Genomic DNA, 20,641 nt, shown 5'->3' with positions numbered 1-20,641 from the left:
CAGAGAAAGTACTTACAGTTGAGTTTGAGTAGTTTTCCATCAGTTGCAAGTGAATTTATGTCAGCTGTTCCATAGGAGTTCACAAGACTGAAGGTAAAAAGTCTTTTGGGGCAGGGTTGGCCCTTGACCTTCTGAGTAGTCTCACTGGGGTCACCTCCTAGCTCATCTTCCCCACTGCCTTCTGTTTCTGAAAGCTGTTCTTTGCCTTCTTCCAGATGCTCCATTTCTTCTTCATCGTCTCCTGTAATACAAATGAAAATAACACAGATTTCATGTCACCAATTCAATGTTAAAATTTTTATTTGAAACCTGTGATGATGTTTCCTTAAAGATTTTGCTCTGTGTATGTGAAACTACATCTACCCCTTTGCACTTACCAGGCACTTGAGTTCACGTGTGACCCTCTCTGAGAAAGAGACAAGATGAGCAGAGTAGACACTTCTTCCATGATAAGGAAGTAGAGACCCAGAGAACTTAAATGAGTCTCCCAGAGCAACAAAGTGATCCAGCAGTCCTGTCATTCTAAACAGAGCCCTACAATACTTGGTAGTCTACTGGACTTCACACCATGTGTTCTCATTCTTTCAACTTCATCATTAGGTCCACAGAGAGAAAAGTACTAAAATGAGATTCACGCTCAATGTTTAAGAAGACTGTACATTAAGAAATACAATTTAGGGGCTGGGGATATGGCTCCAGCGGTAATGTGCTCGCCTGGCATGCATGGGGCCAAGGTTCGATCCTCAGCACCACATACAAACAAAGATGTTGTGTCCACTGAAAACTAAAGAATAAATTAAAAATTAAAAAAAAAAAAAGAAATACAATTTAAAGGCTGGGGCTATAGCTCAGCTGATAGAATGCTTGCTTCGCATGCATAAGGACCTGGGTTCAAGCCCCAGCACCACAAAACAAACAAACAAACAAAAAAAAAAGCAAACAAACCAAAAAACCCTCAAGAAATACAATTCAAGGGGCTGGGGTTGCGGCTCAGTGGTAGAGTGCTTGCCTAGCATGTGAGGCCCTGGGTTCAGTCCTCAGCACCACTTATAATTCAGGAGTCAATGTTCAAATACTATAATGAACACAAATATTAAGCAAAAGTATTCAGTTCCTCTATAAAAAACATGCTGAATGTTAAAATGGAGCCTTGTGGTCATTTTTAACATCAATTCTCACTTTCTAGGACTGTGTGTACCTCACAGAAATCTAGGCATCTGGATCTGCTATTGAGAATTTATACCACTAACTTGAAGATCATTTATGTTTTACAGAAATAAAGTCACTGGTTCACCTAATTTCCCACAAAAAGAGTGACAACTACAATACAGATCAGACATAGCTCCTTGATTAGACATGGACTACTTTTCAGCCCTTGGCCTCTGGGTTTCCTTCAAAAGCCCATCATATTGCTTTTCTGACTGATTTCTTTCCTTCCAAAAGCAGGAGCTTCCTAGAGTCGGCCATCATCTGTGGCTTCCTAGGTAAACAGAAAGAAATGCCCAGGAGAGCCTGTCTCTGCCTTCTGATTGGCCAAGACATGTATCTTCCCTAGGGATCAAAGGCTCACCATCCAAGCTAAATGCAACAGCTGTGTCAACAGAAGTCAGGGCACAGAGGCAGATACAGTGATGAGTAAATACCCACATTGTACTCCCAACAGAAGAGAATTCAAATCCTGACTGCTTCATGACCTCAGCAAGTCCCTCAATCCTTTAGGCTCGGTGCGCCTGAGGTGAAACTCAACTTAAAGAGCCCCCAGATTAGCCTCAAGAAACTCTCTTTGGGGCTAGGGATATAGCTCAGTTGGTAGAGTGCTTATCTTGCATGCACAAGACCATGGGTTCAATCCCCAGCACCACCAAAAAAAAAAAAAAAAGAAACTCTCTTTGGGCTGGGATAGCTCAGTGGTATAGCCCTTGCCTCACATGCATGAGGCCCTGGGTTCCAACCTCGGCACCACATAAAAATTAATAAATAAAAATAAAGACATTGTGTCCATCTACAACTAAAAAATATTAAAAAAAAAAAGAACCTCTCTTTACCATGAGTATGACGCCTTTGAAAAAGAGGGAAAGCTGGCCAGCTACTCTGAAGGTTGAAGCATGAAAATCCCAAGTTTATGGCCAGATTGGGCAATTTAGTTAAGACCTTACCTCAAAAGCTAAAGGAGCCAAGAGACTTTGCACAAGTTCCCAAGAGTGATCTCTGAGGAATCTCAGAGGAACAAGGTCAATTTTGACCAACTAGGTTTTAAACACCTGGCAGGAGAGTATAGCCTAAACACAGTTCTACATGGATATTTAAAAGGAAAAAAAAAATGTTTTGTTTTGTTTTTTAATGTAACTTAAGATGTACACTTGTGTCAGCCCTAGAAAAGTAAATAAAGCTGGAGACTATAAAGGAAGGGTTCTTGTGTGGGAGTGCCCAATAATAATAACAAAGATTGTAGAGTTGCAAGTTTGTCCTAATTTGAGCCTGATCTCATAGACAAATCTTCCTAGCCTCCTACATTGATAAACTCCATCTGTTTTTTCACTGATACAATTATGAGTTACTATCTTCATGGTTTTCAGAGACTGACTAAAATACTAAAAGTAATGCTTTGTTGTCCTGTTTATTATTGTCTGAGCATGACCCCTGACCTGCATATGCTTGTCCAGTCACCTGCCATCAGCCAATGTGAACCTCTAAACTTCTCTGATGCTAAATACCCTTAACTGTCCATGCCCCACCTAATAGAGAACAGGAAGTGACTTGGAGATGTTGTCACCCATTTTTCCATAGAAATGGAATGTAGAAATTAACAGAGAAGAAATGTAACAGAGGTTCACTTTATGCTTTGAATATAGCTCTTGCTGCTCTGCCACTGCAACTTATTTTTTAAAATGGACATGTTTCTTTCTCTTCTTCTCTCCTTGCAACTCCCTAATCTCAGGGGAAACAGAATGACCCTTCCCCATTTTAGACAGATTTATCTGTCCTTGAGTATACATTCACTATAGGAAGGAAGTAATCCAGACTTTGGCAATGGTACCAGAAGATCTCAAAAATGACTAACTACCAAATTAACAAGTGAATTACAACTCCAACAGAAGACACTTGGAATGAGCCTTTGATTCACCTCTTTAAAAGCCCCCTGTTCCTGCTGATGGGCAGAATCATAGCCTCTAGGACAGGAGTCCCCTGCATTTCTCCTTTCCTAGCAAAGCAGAAAACTTTTTTTCCCTTTTCTCAAAAAAAAAAAAAAAAAGGACTCTGACTCAAATTAAATTAAAAATAAAAAGGGCTAGAAATGTAGCTCAGTAGTAAAGTGGCCCTGGATTCAATTCCCAATACCAAAAAGAAAAAGAGAAATCTGGTTAGTCTCAGTCCCCCAGTGCAGGGAAACACTTACCTTCACAGCTGCCCCTGGAGCCATTGCAAGCCCCAGGCTCCAAGGGCGAGAGGCTGAACTCATCAGGCAAAGGCTGTTTTATATAGCGGCTTTAAAAAATAAAAACAAGAAAACATTGTTAGTTTTAACATTTAACTATTTTTCTTCACTATGCACCTAAGTAGTAGTTCATAATTTATTTTCATTTTTATTATTATTGTTATTTATTTTTTGGTACTGGGGATTTAACCTAGAGATGCTCTATTACTGAGCTACACCCACACCCCTTTTTTGCTCAGGCTGACCTCACATTTGTGATCCTTTTGCCTCAGCCTCCCACATAGCTAAGACTACAGGCCAGTATCACCACACGGAGCCAGTAGTTCATACTGATATATTCTGCTATTCGTACAACAATTTACAGAAATAAAAATGCTTTAAAAACATGTAATGGCACAATACTTTTTAATCTATCAACAATTCTATAAAGAATATCTGCTTCTTAGGCGAAATGGCACAAACCTGTAATCCCAGTGGCTCAGGAGGCTGAAGCAGGAGATCACAAGTTCAAAATGTGCCTCAGTAATTTAGTGAGGTCCCAAACAACTTATCAAGACCCAGTCTCAAAATAAAAAATTAAAAAGGGGATGGAGATGTGGCTCAGGGTTTAAGCACCCTGGGTTCAATTCCCAGTACCCCCACCACCAAAAAAAAGTCTGCTTCTTCTATGAATGTCATGTGGGACCATGATTTTTTCAACTATTTCCCAGTAATGCTAATGATCAGGTTTGGAATAATAGTGGAGCACTTCAGAAAAAATATTCAAATACAAAATGGCATCAGAGCATTAGCATTCCTAACACAGGTAACTGACATGATTCCAAGGCCCAGAGCCTTAAGTGCCCAGGTTTGTGGTACCTAAATGTGCCAGATGCCACATCCCAAATGACATCTACTCTGGCCCTTCCAGAAGCTGGCACAGCTGAATTTCTTTTCTTCTTCTTCTTTATTTTGAGACAAGGTCTTGCTAAGTTGCCCAGGCTGGCCTCAAACTTGTTATCCTCCTAACAAAGCCTCCTGATTAGCTGAGATTACAGGTGTGTACTATCACCACACCTTATAGAAGTGAGTACATAAAATCAACCTAGACACTTTATAGGGACTGTCACTACTATTACTAGACTTATCTTGATTTCCAATAACAACCAAAGTATATTCCTGCTACCAACCTGATCCGATCGCAAACAGCCTGGTACAAAAACTCAAAAGTCAGCTTGTGCTTGGGAACAGAAACCAACAGTGGCCTCCCATATAGTACTGCCCCAGAGGAAGTACTCGATGGTCTAGACTTCCTCTCCCTGAAATAGACTGGAAGCGTGACACATTCCGAGCCATCCACACAGGTGCTGCAGACCTCATACCTGTATCAATCATACAAGAGAGCACTTTCAGCAAACAAGTCCCTGTGAGAACAAACATCTGAGCTGCAGCTATGTGTTGGTCAAGACAATCGTTTCTAGGAAAGAGCATCCTTTAGCAGGAAAGGTAGATAAACCATTTCAGGAGCAACGCCAGAGGCTGGGTCAGGAATCCCACAAAGGATCATCGTCAACATCTATATAACTGGACTTAAGTTCAAGCTCCTTCTCCAACGATGGCTTCAAACTCTGTGCGCCTTCAACAGAGACTCAATATGCAAATGATGGCCATTATCTGGACTATTGGGTAAAGGAAGTCAAGTTGATCTTTTGTTACCAAGGACCCTCAGCTTTTTAAACTGAATTCTTGGTGCCCTGCCCTTTAATAAAACCAGGTATAGTATAAGGATGTACACAGAATATTAGACAAAAACTCTTCTTTTCAAACAGAGAACTTTAAAAAGATCAATTATTTGCCATCTTTGTTCAAAAACGCTGAAATAAAACAATCATATATAATGTTAAAAAAAATGAGAGATAACCAAAGAAACTGCTAAATTAAATCAATTACTTTAAAAAATGTGTCTGGGCTGAGGTTGTGGCCCAACGGAGGAGCGCTTCCCTAGCACATGCAAGGCCCTGGGTTCAATCCTCAGCACCACATATAAATAAATAAAGGTATTGTGTCCAACTACAACTAAAAAAAATAAATAAATATATTTTTTAAAAATGTGTCTTACTTGGTGAATACATGGGATTGAGAAGATTTAAGAGATGTTCTGTCCTGGAACAGATGTTACCAAAATTGCTAACAACTGACTATAGAGGGAGATACAAACTTACTGATTCAATTTTTTAAAACTATAACTTCATACAAATTCCCTCCCAGATGCCTGGCAAGTAGACCTGTCTACAGTTTATGCAGGAGGAACTCTAAGAACAACTCACAAAAGTGTTCATGATATATTCTAAGTAGGGATCTGTAGTTCACAATGGTTAAGAGCTGGGCCTTGATTTAGGCTGGCCTAGGTTTCAGCTTCACTGTTGCCATTTTCTGGCTTCAGTGACCCAGTACACCAATATAACTTCTGAGTTTGTTTACTCAGTGGACAAAAGGATTACCTGCTTTACAAGGCTGTAGAAAGAATTAAGTGATTTAGTAGTATGATACATGACATGCTCAAAAAAACATCACGTTACTATTGGTTTTCTTAGGCAATTCATCCCCTCCCCTTCACCCTCCCCTGTATGAGGGACTGAATCACTGAGTACATCTCCAGTTCTTTTTTTTTTTTTTTTTAATTCTTCAGTTGGACACAATATCTTTATTTATTTATTTTTATGTGGTGCTAGGGAACCAGGGCCTCACACATGCTAGGCGAGTGCTCTACCGCTGAGCCACAACCCCAGCCCCTCTTTTTATTTTTTATTTTGAGACAGTCTCTCCTTAAGTTGCTGAGGGTCTAAGTTGCTGAGGCTGGCTGGAACTTAGGATTCTCCTGCCTTGGCTTCCTAAGTCACTGCCACTATACGCATATGGCATCATGCCTGCAAGAGGAGCTATCTTTAAAAGAATTTCTTTTCCTGACGGTTGGCCCTAAAACCCTATGGAAATTCCTTTATTGATGAGATTCTGCAAAGCTCCCTGCAGGGAGATGCACCATTTCTTGTGGGATCAGGTATGCGCAATCACTAGTTTCCAGAACTGAGAGAAATTATGTTAAGGATTTGGAGTCAGCAACAGATATGAATGCTAACTTTCCCATTCCCTGCCCTGTTGCGCAGCATGAGCCTTGGCACCCTCCATTTATAATATCAGGAAAATTATCTGTAAGTGGGAAGGCAGTAAATGGAACCAAGATCTTTTATGTATATGTGGTAAAAACAAAACTATTCTTTTTAGTACAGGTATGGAACCCACGGGCACTCAACCACTGAGTCACATCCTCAGCTCTTTTTATTATTTTTTTTTATTTTGAGATAGGGTCTCATGAAGTTGCTGAGGTTGGCTTTGAATTCACGATCCTTCTGCCTCAGCCTCCTGAGCCACTGCGATTACAGTTATATGCCACCACACTCAGCCAAGAACTATTAAGAGTGACCAAGATATCATAGGCCCAAATATGTAATGGGAAGGGCTCTCTGCATTCCTGTGTCAAAAACAGACAAGCCAGGTGCAGTGGTACATGACTATAATCTCAGTGGCTTGGGAGGCCGAGGCAGGAGAATCGCAAGTTCAAAGCCAGCCTTTGCAATTTAGCAAGGCCCCAAGCAACTAAGTGAGACCCAATATCTAAATAAAATATTTAAAAAGGGCTGTCCCAGTGGTTAAGCACCCCTGGGTTCAATCTCTGATTAAAAAAAAAAAAAGTTCTTCAGCAGAAGCAAGTGTCTGAATGAAAGGTAAAGAGGGAAGACCAGCAAAGGTTGTGGTCCAGTCAAGCTTCTCTGAGAGCCACAGGGCAATTTCATGTCCCAACCTACTGCAACTGGGAAATACACACAATTATCTAGAGCAGTCATGAAGCAGCACTTTGGATGGGTGAGGAGACCAGTACACTGTCACCACAGTGATGAGAAAATGGAATCTCTGAGCTTGCAGAATGTCTGAGCTGCCAACTGCCGTTTATTTCTGAAATGGGGATAATGGTACTCTGGCACCAGCCTGAGAGGCACAGCCTACAGCACAGAAAGGCCAAGATCCACCTATAAAATTGCCCTTCTCATATCTTCCCATGGCCCTTCTCACAGTTACAGTTATGACTCTTCTTGAGTGAGGCATCTCTGACAAAAGGACCATCTGTAGTATGAATCAGCACTCTTAAGAAGCAGCAACTAGTGACCAAAGACTATGTATATGTTGGCAATGCAGCTCAGTAATGCCAGTAGGTACTTATTAGCACTGATGGCTGCCCACAATTCCCTGAATATCCAGATCTTTCCACTGGGGCTTGAAAAAAATGCACACGAACAGACTGCCAGAACTTCGCTGTGGAGACACAAATAAGGCAAAGCCTCTAGAATGTTACCTCTGATCCTGCACCAGAAACTGCTAAGTACTCACACAAAAATGTCATCCCGAGGCATGATGTGGCTTAAACCTTCATCCATTTGGAAAATTTTGTGGAACCGGTGATTATACACATCTGTGACCACCATCTAAGAATCAATAGTAATAGAGAGATTATAGGATGACTCAGGGTACCCCTACATTGCTTAAAACACAGAACAAGGGGAAAAAATGTCCTACTGGAGTGTTATCCCTAAAGAAACTATAATGCAACAAGCCCCACTACTTGGGGCCAAGGTTCAAAGGGGTGCAGTATGGCTCCCTTTTAGTTGCTAGCACTATCCATGCAGGTAACAAGTGCCCTAAAGTAATAGGAATGGTGACAAGTGCTGACCAGAGACTAGCTGTCATCTAGAAGGCTCTGGTGTATTCCACATGGCCTGAAGTCTCCATGCCACTTGAAGCACACAGAGCCCTGCTCCTGGACTACCCCCTGACCATGGGTACCATGACCCCCAGTGAAGGAAAGATTGTGTTTCCCAGAGATGGAAGACACAGTCTCAATTATGGTGTGCATTGTGAGCAAGAACCAGAAGGTGTAAGACATCCAGATATACACTAATAATCACATTTGTGCTGACCAATAACAACTACCCCCCCAAAAAGTAACTACAAGGTTAAACAAATTCCAAAGGACAATGAAGTAACCCTAATAGTCTAAGTGCCACTGATCACCCCGCCTTACATTTTCTGCAGCAATGCCAGACAGCCTGGACAGAGCCTCGCACAGGTCAGAGACGGCCCCCATCAGTGGCACAGTCACACGGTACTGCAAAGGGAGAGATGGTCAAGGTAACAGGGGTACTCTATGGGGCAGGGAAATGACTTGGGAGAAGGAAGTATCATTGGGGCAGAGGCCCTTCCAGAGTCAGTAGATGGAGAGGTCAGGGTACAGATGAGTCAGTAGCAAAGCACCAGAAAAAATAGGCAAGTCATCAAGATGAACACCACTCACTCAAGCAACACAGCATGGGAGCTGAGCCTTCTCTTCCCCTTCTAAAGGCTGCTAAACACTTCCCTTCTTTCCCCTGCTCTCTCTTAATTTTTGTGGTGCTGGGGACTGAACCCAGGGGCCTCATCCATGCTAGGCAGGCACTCTACCAATGAGCTATAACCTCAGCCCACATTGCTTTATTTTATTCTTCACTTTCTGGAGTAGTTTACCTCTCCCTTTAAAGAATTATTAAAATAATACAAATTGCCATCTGGTTCTATAGATCACCTTTTTTTAGAGATAGAAACTAAAAGCACACACCTATAATCCCAATGACTCAAAAGAATAGGCAGGAGGATCTCCAGTTCAAGGGTAGTCTGAGCAACTTAGGAAGACCCTGCCTCAAAATTTTTAAAAAATTGTATTTATTTCTTAAAATTTATTTTTATGTGATGTTGGGGATCAAACACAGTGCTTCATACATGCTAAGCAAGCACTCTACCACTGAGCCACAACCCCAGCCCTAAAAACTTTTTTAAAAAGGGGAAAGGAGAGGGCTGGGATTGTGGCTCAGTGGTAGAGGACTTGCCTAGCACATGTGAGGCCCTGGGTTCGATCCTCAGCACCACCTAAAAATAAACAAATAAAATAAAGGGATTGTGTCAATCTATAACTAAAAAATATATATATTAAAAAGGGGGGGGGGAATGTAGCTCTGTGGCAGAGTACCCCTGGGTTCAATCCTCTACTCCAAAAGGAGGAGAGAGAGGAAAAAAGAAACTAAAGAGAAGACTAAGCAATAAATCAGGATGTGAGCAATCAAGAAAACTGAACACTAAGATACTGGTCACACCTCACATCTGGCCTCTTTTTCTGGCCAAGTTCTTCAAGCTAATCTAAGAACAGAATTGACAAAGGAAAGTACCCTGCTTTGGGTTTCTCAACATTCAGATTCAAGGACCACTTAGCAGATTAATCAGGCTATCACAGTGACATGAATAGAACATGGGCAAAAAAGTGATAGAGAATCCCCTAAGACCTCCACAACAGGTCTTGAATGACAAGGGATTACACCAAGGTCTGATAGAGGTCAACAGCATAAACAGAGACAAACCCAAGTTTCCAAAGCAACAGATGAAAACGATCCCACCAGGGCCTGGAGACCACTCACAGAAAGGGGTGTCATGACAATGCAGATTCTATTACCTGAGTTGGTCTGCAGCAAGGGTCAGCAGGAACAAGGAAGACCTCCATTACTCGATCCTTCTTCATGGGTAGTGGAAGAGTTAGGTAGCAAAATGGGTCAAAGGTGACAGAAACCTTAGCACATTCTGGGCAAACCAAAGTAGATTTGAAAAGGCCATGAAAAGTGTCCACAATCACAGAATCATTCCTCAACCTATGATTCTCCCAGGCTTCCTTTGCCACCACCTAGATGAAAAGAAAAGAGATAAGTAGAACATTCTCAACCTCTCAGTCCTTTTTCCCTACATCTAGAACGAGTCATAGCAAATACTGTGAGATATACTGAGAAGTTGTCTATGTAACCAAGAGTATGTCAAGGCAAGCAAGGCCAGGACTGCTCTTAGCTGTAACATTCACAACAAACACCAGCTCTATGCCCAGTGACATGTTTAATAAGGTGCTGACAGAGAATCTATAGGACACAAGGGGCACTCAGAGTACCATGGGCACAAAGGGCTGACCAGAGCAAGGACTACCTCCTGGGTCCTGTCTTGTCTTTTCTCTCTCCTTCCTTCTTTCATGAATTTTTGCAGTATTGAGGACTGAATCCAGTGGCAGGAGGATTTCAAGTTCAAAGCCAACCTCAGCAACTTAGTGAGGACCTAAGCAACTCAGCAAGACCTTGCCTCAAAATATAAAAAAGGGCTGGGGATGTGCTCAGTGGTTAAGTGCCCCTGGGTTCAATCCCCAGAACCAAAAAAAAAAAAAAAAAAAAAACAGTCCAAGTTATCCAGGCTACCTCAAACTTGAGATCTTTCTGCCTCAGCATCTCAAGTATCTGGGATTACATGTGTATGCCACTGTATAAACCAGAGATTGATTTTAATGAGAGCAGTTACAATCTTAAGGGTTCACTCTACAATTGTTTTGTTTTGTTTTGTTTTTTAACTACAGTTTTCAGAGTGCCCTAGTCTCTAATTAGCCTATGAAATACTAAATAAACTGACTCATTTGTGACATCAGGGCCACCTCCAGTAATTCAGAAAACAAAAAAGGTAGTATAGTAAGCCCCCTTTGACCTGGAATGCATTTCCCTACCAGAGTCCACCCTCCTATCACTATCAACAATGAGAGGCAATGTGAGCCCTGGCACTAACACCCCAAGACCAGAAGATTTCCCCACAATGTCAATAGGAGGCAACTGTTGGATATTATTATGTAGATTGTTTCAATATCATACCGCATCTGGTCGCCCATTGGCATCCTTTGGCTCCAGGTAAGGTTTCTTCTTTACTCGGTTCAGGTCTTCATGCAATCCATCCAGAATAAAGGCTAACAGCTCCTGAGAGTCTTGTTGTTGGTAGCCAGAAAACTGAGGGGCAAAACGTCCCACTTGGGTCTACAACAAAAGCAACTATATTAGAAGGCATAATATATAAAGAACCAGTGAAGTTGAGAGGCAGTGATTATCAACAACAATTTTAAAGAGTTAGCTAGGACATGAGGGAAAACACCACCTACTTGAGTAGCCCAATTAACTCCTAAAGAACCTAACAGAGGTCAATGGTGCCCATCAAAGAGAAGGCTCAGAACAGAGAGCCAGGACAGCCAGGGATTTAGAACCTGGGCTACCACCCTATAATGGAGGTGAGGATCAGCACTCTGAGTAGCCACACCTAAGTACTAAGACAAATCCCTCTCTAATGTCCTTTTCTTTAGTTTAGTCTTAAACTCCAGAACAATGTTAGAAATGATACCTGCATCAGCTAGATGAATCCTCTTGCACATAATAGTCTTCACGTGTCTAGATAATTGACTACCCAGTATTGCTCTCCACAAGCAATCCTTGGAATGTGGACACCAATTAGCAGCAACAGCATTACCTAGGGCCTCAGTATAAATGTACATTCTCAGGCCCAACCCCAGACCCATTTAATCAGAAACTCTAGAGATGGGCCCAGCAGTCTGTATTGTAATAAATCTTTCCAGAGATTCTGATGTATACTAAAATCACTATTCTATACCTGTGTTGTCTAATACCATAGCCACTAACTGCATTTGGCTATTTAAATTTAAAAGAATTAAAATTAAATTCAGGGACTAAAGTATAGCTCAGTGGTAGAATGTGTGCCTACCAGGTGCAAGGCCCTGGGTTCAATCGCCTGCACCAAGAGAAAATAAATAAATAAATATAATTTAAAATTCAGTTTCTTGGTTCTGCTAACAGCTCAAGATGCCCAGTGGCACTTGAACTAGTGCCTGTTACCAGACAGTGCAGATATAAAATATGAGGAAGTTAAGCTGCTCAAACACCCCCTAAATATTACCTGCCAACTATTTATTTATATTAGCTTAAGCCCAGTGTGTTTCACACAGTTCTAGTTTCTTTATGACTTATTATATGAATAATAATTTACTTCTATTTCCCAGGGATTCATATGTCTAAGGGGATGAAAGAGAATTCATTTTCAATTTCAACAAGCTACTTGAGATTTTTTTTTCTTTCTTTCTTTTTCTTTTGTGGTACTGGGGACCCAGGGCCTAACACATATTAGATAAGTGCTCTACCAGTGACCTAAACCCCCAGCCTGAGATTTTCATTTTCTCATTGAGCTAAGATGCTATTTTCTTTTCCTTTTTCTGAATCAAAAACGTGCAAATCTTTTTTTTTACCATGTGCTTCCTGAAAACTCCTTGAACCCCACCAGTGCAGGTTAAGTAGGGTTCCTCAGATTTCAACTTATGGGGACAAGGCACTTTCCCTTAGCAGAGAAGAAGAAAAAAAGAAGAAAAAAAAAAAAAAAAACATTTAGGGCTATGGAAAGCCCAAGCTGCTCCAAGGCCCAGTGAAGTTCATCATCTCCTCCCCAAATCTTACTAGCTGAGGGACCTGAGTGAGAACTGCTCCTCACATCACCTTCTGAGAAAATCAACCCAATTCCTAACTGAGGGGTGGGGTGGGGATAACTCAGACCACAGGGATGTAGGGTTCAGGATCAGGGATCCTGGGAATAGCCTTCACATAATCCTGGAAGTTAAACTGAATTTTTATGGTCTGGGTTTAGGACACTGAATGTAAACACTGCCACCACAGAATATACTATTCTGAGCAATCAAGTGACTCCTGGGGCATCCCAGGCTAGATGTGGGCATTAAGGGCACTTAAGTGTTTGCTAAATGACAATAAAGAAGGTTTCAATATTATGGTGCTTTCAGGATTAGATCTCACCTTAATCTTAAATGAAAGTAAAGGGATGCCTCATTACAACACTAAACCACTCTTCTCAAAAAAGGAAAACAGAAATACATAAGTCAGCTTACTTTGAACATTCGAGGTGCCACGTGAGCATCCCTTCCAGACCACATCTGCTTAATGAGCTCTGCATAGGCCTCTGCAATCTCCCCTTTCATGCCCAGAGGATTGTCTCTGTTGATTTCCGCTTCATATTCATCTTTGAGAAAGTAGTCAGTCAGTGGTGCAGTGTTGCTTAGGCACTGAAACAGAATATGATTAGAGCTTACACCTCTTCAAGTGAACATACAAAAACAAGATAAACCAAGTTCTAGGAGCTGGGATTGTGGCTCAGCAGTAGAGCGCTCGCCTAGCCTGCTCATGGCCCTGGGTTCGATCCTCAGCACCACATAAAAATAAATGAATGAAATAAAGGTATTGAGTCCAACTACAACGAAAAAACAATAAACAAAACAAAAAAAAGATAAGTTCTAAAGGGCCACTAAGGGTCAGCCCCAAGAAAATGAAACACTAAGAAGCTTCTTGGGGGCTGACACCCATAAAGCTGAGGGACCACCTCACAGCAAACCTCCTAAGGACACGGTCCTGGAGGAGCTCACATGCAGTAACAAAGACTTCATCTCTCAAACAAGGTACTTGGGGATAAAAGCTCAATATTTTATCCAATGGAAGATAATAATATTTAGGATAATAATTTTTCAATGGAAGTGACTGGGAAAATTCCAGTTCTTCATGAGAAGACAAAATATAATTAAGAAAAACACAAATGCCTACTAAAACTTAAATATCCTAAGGGGAAAAAAAATGAGGATAATCAGTATAAAAGCCATAAATAATACCATTATATATGTATATATTAATTTTAACTTCAAATTTTAAAATGGGCACTGCAGCCAGGTGTGGTTAATCCCAGTGACTGAGAAGGCTGAGGCATGAGTATTGCAAGTTCAAGTCTAGGCTCAGCAACTTAGTGAGGCCCTAAGTAACTTAGCAAGACCATGTCTCAAAACAATAAAAAATAAAAAGGGCTGGAGATATAGCTCAGTGGTAAAATGTCCCTGGGTTCAACCTTTAGTACCAAAAACACAAAAACAAACAAACAAAATGTTGGACTAAAAGTGTTTCAGATCTGTTTTCAAAGACTTTGGAATATTGAACATGACCAGTCCAAAAATTTTAAATCCAAAATGCTCTGAAATCTAAAACTTTGTGAGCACTCAAGAAATTTCAGAGCTAGATGTGTGGTATATGCTTATTATCCCAGCTGTTCAGGATGCTGACGAAGGAGGATCACTTGAGATAGAGTTTGAGGCCAACCTGGGTAACATAGTGAGAATCTCATAAATAAATAAATAAATCCCCAAAAAATTCTGGAGCAATTTTTTTTTTTTAAAGTTGTAGTTGGACACAATACCTTTATTTTATTTATTTATTTTTATGTGGTGCTAAGGATCACACCCAGGACCTCAACCATGCTAGGCAAGCACTCTACTGCTGAGCTACAACCCCAGCTACAACCCCAGCCCCTTTGGAGCACTTTGTACTGTTCAATTTGTATTTACATCTACAGTTATAAAGTTTCTCATTATTATTACCCTAACTCAACAGCTAAATAAAGTGGAAAGTATAAAGAGCTGAGAAAACATATCAATAAAAAGTCAAATCTCAGCCAGGCTTGGTGGCATATGCCTGTAATCCAAGCAACTTTGGAAACTGAGGCAAGAGGATCTCATGTTTGAGGACAGCCCAGGCAAATTAGCCAGTCTCAAAAAATGAAAAGAGATGGGCATGTAGCTCAGTGGTAGGGTACCCCTGGGTTCAATCCACAGTACCTCCAGGGGGAAAAAGAAAAAAGTAAAACCTCAGGGGTCTTTTCTTTAGTACTAGGCTATTTTGCCACAATGGCAAAAAATTATTTCCAAATCCAAGAGTTACCTAACCTTTAAAAAAAAAAAAAAATCTTAAAAAAAATAAAAATGAGAATTTTCCCTTACCCAAAAAGGCTTGAGTTTTGTACTTGATTTCTGGGAAATAAATATATTTACCCCAGAAGACTATGCCTAATAGGAGTGTGTCTGTGTGGCCTTGGATTATAGCAGATACACTAACAGCATGATTTCTGGTCCAGGGAGCTTACTACACCTGTATAGTCCTAGAATAAAAGCTACCACTGAGGAAAGACCAGCAAATGACTTAAGAGAGTGCTGTGGGTTGCATAAAATCATTCCACTGGGCAATTAATCTATCATATCTATATAAAGAAGCTCCCCCAAAATTATGGCTATTGCAGCTCAGGTGAGATTCCATGGTTGGTAGTACTCTGTGCATCATCATTATATATCAGTGCCAGTAAAGTCATGTGTCCTGATTCCATAGAAAGAGAACAACAGAAGCTCAACCATTTGGAACCCTCCTGGATTCTGCTCTATTTATTTCTCCCCTTGGCTGATTTTATTATGTAACTTTTCCCTATAATAAAGCATTATCATCGGGCTGGGGATGTGGCTCAAGCGGTAGCACGCTCGCCTGGCATGAGTGAGGCCCGGGGTTGGATCCTCAGCACCACATACAAAAACAAAGATGTTGTGTCTGCCGAAAAACTAAAAAAATAAATATTAAAAAAATTCTCTCTCTCTTTAAAAAATTTTAAAAAATAAAGCATTATCATGAATTTAACAGCTTCATATGAATTCTGTAAATACTTCTAGCAAATTATCAAAACTGTGGGTAGTCTCAGGAACCCCCAAATTTGCAGTTGGCATCAGAATTGAGGGCAGTCTTCAGAATTGATGCCCTTCTAACTTTGTAGCTGCACCCTAACTCATTGCAACCCATGTTTATCATAGTACTATCACATTATATATGCCTAATAAATATTTGAAGAACAAGTGAGGGTCCAAAGGGAGGATTTTAGGATTTCTCCAGTGACAGGCATGAGGTAAGCATGGGGTCTTTGGTTAAAAAAAAAAAAAAAAGGTGAACTTTCAGTAAGGAATAACTGAGATTGGTACCTGTTGTAAGTCTCCTTATCCTATCAGAGACCAACCAGATAGGTACTTCAAAACTCTTAGGGAGTTCATAACCTAATGGTTAACAAAAATTCAAAATATTTCTATTGTAAAACCAAACACAGAATTGAATAAGACATTCTGGGCCACAAACACTGTGGAGGCCCTTCCGAACCAACCACTGGGAGCTGTCCTGGCAGAATGCTAAAGCGCTAAAAGTAAACAGGTTGAGGACCCTGAGAAAAGATCCGCTTAGCACTAGCAGACCACTCCCACCCAAGCCTCATGACACCCTGATGTTCAGATGGCAGCTCTCCCCTCTACCTGCAAAGCAGAGTTCATGAAGCAGGTGTTCCCCAGGTTTCCAAGTCCGCAGAGCCCAGGCTGTGTATGAGATGATGGGGGCTCCTGACAATTATATGAAGCAGAGAAGCCAGATCCACTGAAAAACACAACCCATATCAGCAATAAAAGCAAGTGTTGCACACATGACCTCAGGATGCCTTTGGGGGCTCCATTGGGGCCTCTAGAACTTGTGTCTGGTATTAACCCCATGATATAAATTCTCTCTACCCACCTCTTCACACCTCCAGACCTGTACCCTGCCCATGACTTGACATGCTAACAGGTTGTAAACACATCCTTAAGAAGAGAAATATATTTGAATTTTTATATCCTTTGAGAAGGCTGTCAGACTACTTCAGGGAAGAATATTCTGGTTACCAAAATCAAAAGCATGCATCTGCCACAGCCCACCAGGCCACACCCAACCTTGACTAAGCCTGAGTTCATGCATACTCCTTCCTCACCAGTTCTTTCCACCTTGTCTATGCTATCTAGAAGGTGGTCCTGAAAGACTTGGAGAAAGGATCCCACAGGGTAAATAGACAGGGCTCTTCCACAGATGAAAATCATCCCCTTATTGCTATTCTGGCATATGGCCAGCCTATCCTTCCAAAATAAATGCACTGTGCCCCCACAATCACCAGTGATTTAGGCTATGGGGAAAACACCAGCCTATAGGACAATAAGCAATGTAAGTCAGAAGTAGGAGGCACATTTAGACTGTGGGTATGAAAAGTAGTGAGAGACCACCTGCAACGCATTCATAGGGGGAGCTCTGACCCCATGATGCTTAGCCTAACAACAGATGAGAACTCCAGATACAGTCTGCAAATGGACTCAGAGGAAGGGAAGCAAAGTGAAATGGCCTGCTCTTACCCCCTGCTGACACCGGAACTGTGCATCCCAGAGGTGTTAGTGCTATCACCATTTGCAATGGGAGAGGCAGACACTGAGGAATAGGGACTTGCTGATGATTTTGGAGAGGTAGTAAAATTTCTGCTAGGCACAGTGCTTGATCTGGGAGAGAGAAGCAGAAACAATGCTACTGATTTTTTGCAAAGTGCAAGCCCTATTTAATGCCTTAGGACTTTTTTCAAGAAATAAATGTTCTCCATATTCAGTCAGTTAAAATAAGCTGCAAAAGTCCTATTTTTATAATTCTTCAAGATAAATTAAGTTCAGAAATTAATTAATCTTCAGGTCTCATTAGCCTACATGGTCATGTAGGTCATGTACTGAATCTTCCAGTGCAATAAACCACAAGGTTGAACTTCAGGTCATTCTGATTTCATTTATAAATTACAAGTTTTTCTGAGATTTTAAGTCTTACCAGTGAAAGGCACAGAAAAATGGCAATAAGACTTCTCTCAAGGGATGAGATTGTGGCTCAGTGGTAGAGTGCTGCCTAACACACGCGGGGCCCTGGGTTCGATCCTCAGCACCACATAAAAATAAATAAATGGAATAAAGGTATTGTGTCCAACTTAAAAAAAAAAAAAAAAGACTTCTCTCAAAATAGTTGACACAGAGGCATGGTGGTGCACACCTATAATCACAGCAGCTCAGTAGGCTGAGGCAGGAGGACCATGGGTTCTAAGCCAGCCTCAGCAATTTATTGAGGCCCTGAGCAACTCAGTGAGATCCTGTCTCTAAATAAAGTACAAAAAGGGCTAGGGATGTGGCTCAGTGGTTAAGCACCCCTAGGTTCAATCCCTGGTACCAAAAGGAAAAAAAAAAAAAACTTGACAAACGAACTAAGGCTGTAGTTCAGTGGTAGAGCACTTGCCTAGCACAAAGTGAGGCACTGGGTTCAACCCTTAGCACCATATAAAAAATAAATAGTAAAGATATTTAAAAAATAAAATTTATTATTTAAAATACTTGACACAAGTCAGGGGTAGAGCTTCAAACCTGTGATCCCAGTTATTCAGAAAGCTAGGACTAGAGGTCTACAATTTTGAGGTTAGTGTCAGCAAATCAGTGAGATTATCTCATATATCTTTATTAAAAGCCAGTCATAGTAGTGCACACCTATAATTACAGTAACTTGGGAGGCTGAGGCAGGAGGATTCCAAGTTTGAGGCCAGCCTGGGAAACTTAGTGAGAACCTATCTCAAAATAAAAGAGCTGGGGGTGTTGGAGTTGCGGCTCAGTGGTGGAGTGCTCACCTACCATGTGTGAGGCACTGGGTTCGAGCCTCAGCACCACATAAAAATAAAATAAAGGTATTGTGTTCACCTACAACTAAAAAAAGAGCTGGGAGGCTGGGGCTGTAGCTCAGTGGTAGAGTGCTTGCCTAGCATGTGTGAGGCACTGAGGTTTGATCCTCAGCACTGCATATAAATAAATAAATTAAATAAAGGTGTAAAAAATATAATAAACAGCTAGGGATGTGGCTCAGTAGTAGAGTGCCCCTGGGTTAAATCTCTAGTATAGGGAAAATAAGAGATAAAAAGGATTGGGGTGGGGGCTGGGATTGTGGCTCAGCGGTAGAGCGCTCGCCTAGCATGGGTGGGGCCCAGGTTCGATCCTCAGCACCACATAAAAATAAAGGCATTATGTTGTGTCCATCTACACCTAAAAAAATATTAAAAACAACAACAACAACAACAACAACAAAAAAGGATTGGCTCAGTGTGCAGTGCTTGCCTACCATGCATAAGGTCCTGGGTTCAATACCCAGCAGAAGGGAGGGAGGGAGGGAAGGAAGGAAGAAGGAAGGGAGAGAGGGAGGAAATAAATGCCTGACAAATGGCAATTATTTTTTGGTGCTGGGAATCTAATCCAGGAGCACTTTACCACTAAGCTACCCCCAACCCTTTCTTATTTTTCATTTTGAGACAGATTTTGCTAAACTGCCCAAGCTGGCCTCAAACTTGCAAACTTGCCTCAGCCTCTGGAAGCCATTTAAGGGAAATTGCTTTTGGTTTTTTACATTTTCCAAATGTGAGTAATCTCTCTGTTTCAAATTCACATTTCAATGTTTTTCACAGACTCTTATTTCAGATTCTACTTTTAGATTAATTAATCTATAGTTAACTGCCCCAAATCTGAACCTGCTACCTAGTCTATCAATATTATAGACTGCATAAAACAGAAGAAAGCGAATCTTTCGGCTTTGTTTCAAATATGTGCAACTGTGATTTTCCTTCTACAACACTGGTTATTTTTACTATGGGAACAATTTTACTATGATACTCTCCTGCAAAGAAATATATAAGCTGGGTATACACACCTATGATCCCAGAAATGTGGGAGTCTGAGGCAGAAGAATCGCCAAGTTCAAGGCTAGCGTCAGCAACTTTCTGAGATCCCATCTCAAATTTTTAAATAAATAAATAAATTTGTTTCTTTTTTTCTTTATTTCTTTCTCAAGATACTGGTCTCACTATGTTGTCCAAGGTTTTTCTCAAACTCCTGGGCTCAAGCAACCTTCTTGCTTCAGCCTCCCAAGTAGCTGGGATTATAGGCATATACCACTGGACCCAGCTGTCATAAAACTTTGTATTAGAGTATTTCATTAAAAGGTATTTAAGTCATGAATGTATAAAAATCAAAGAAATTGTAACAAGTGAATATGGCTATATAACCAGTACCCAGACCAAAAACAGGGCAGCATCAACCCCCCAAGCATCCTTCCCAGACTTCTTGCAGTCAAAGTTCTTCCCAAAGCTAACAACTAACCTGACCTCCCCAGAGATTATTTTGCCTGTTAAGTTTTATATCAACAGAATCATATAATACATCCTGCTTTATGTCCAATTTCTCTCTTTTAACATTATGTAGAAACTCACTCATGTTGCTGTGCACTGATGTACTGAATTCCACTGTATATGTACACAGCAACTTATCATGTGATTGTTGGAGGACTCTAGATTAACTCCAAAGTTCATGACTATGACAAACAATGCTGTTGTGAACAACCTTGAACATGTCCTTAAGTGAACATGGGATGTGTTTTTGTTAGCTGTATGCCTAGGAGTAGGAAAGTCAAATTGTAGAATATGTATAGTATAAAGTTCTAAAAAATATATATTGGGAATTGAACCCAG

The 20,641-nt window shown here is 40.9% G+C and overlaps 1 protein-coding gene across 3 annotated transcripts in view; it reads right to left on the bottom strand.

Annotated features, from left to right (window-relative positions):
* The window catches only part of Usp4 (ubiquitin specific peptidase 4), a 48,664-nt gene that overhangs the window by 8,749 nt on the left and 19,274 nt on the right, over window positions 1-20,641 (bottom strand). For 2 of the 3 annotated variants that reach the window (XM_046431545.2, XM_046431547.2), the window contains exons 7-16: window positions 17,466-17,606; window positions 16,569-16,686; window positions 13,305-13,478; window positions 11,224-11,382; window positions 10,005-10,229; window positions 8,550-8,633; window positions 7,859-7,953; window positions 4,606-4,797; window positions 3,398-3,486; window positions 17-241 (exon numbers count right to left, since the gene is read on the bottom strand). In XM_046431545.2, coding sequence (XP_046287501.1) covers window positions 17-241; window positions 3,398-3,486; window positions 4,606-4,797; window positions 7,859-7,953; window positions 8,550-8,633; window positions 10,005-10,229; window positions 11,224-11,382; window positions 13,305-13,478; window positions 16,569-16,686; window positions 17,466-17,606 — 1,502 coding nt within the window. The remainder of the gene's footprint in view (window positions 1-16; window positions 242-3,397; window positions 3,487-4,605; window positions 4,798-7,858; window positions 7,954-8,549; window positions 8,634-10,004; window positions 10,230-11,223; window positions 11,383-13,304; window positions 13,479-16,568; window positions 16,687-17,465; window positions 17,607-20,641) is intronic. The other variant, XM_046431546.2, reaches the window with a different exon arrangement.

This window comes from Marmota monax, unplaced genomic scaffold (genome assembly GCF_021218885.2).
Source record: "Marmota monax isolate L192 unplaced genomic scaffold, Marmota_monax_Labrador192_F-V1.1 WCK01_AAM20220418_F8-fsc00022, whole genome shotgun sequence".
Lineage (NCBI taxonomy): Eukaryota > Metazoa > Chordata > Mammalia > Rodentia > Sciuridae > Marmota > Marmota monax.
Note: the sequence above shows the minus strand (reverse complement) of the source record. Positions and strands in the feature narration are given on the sequence as shown.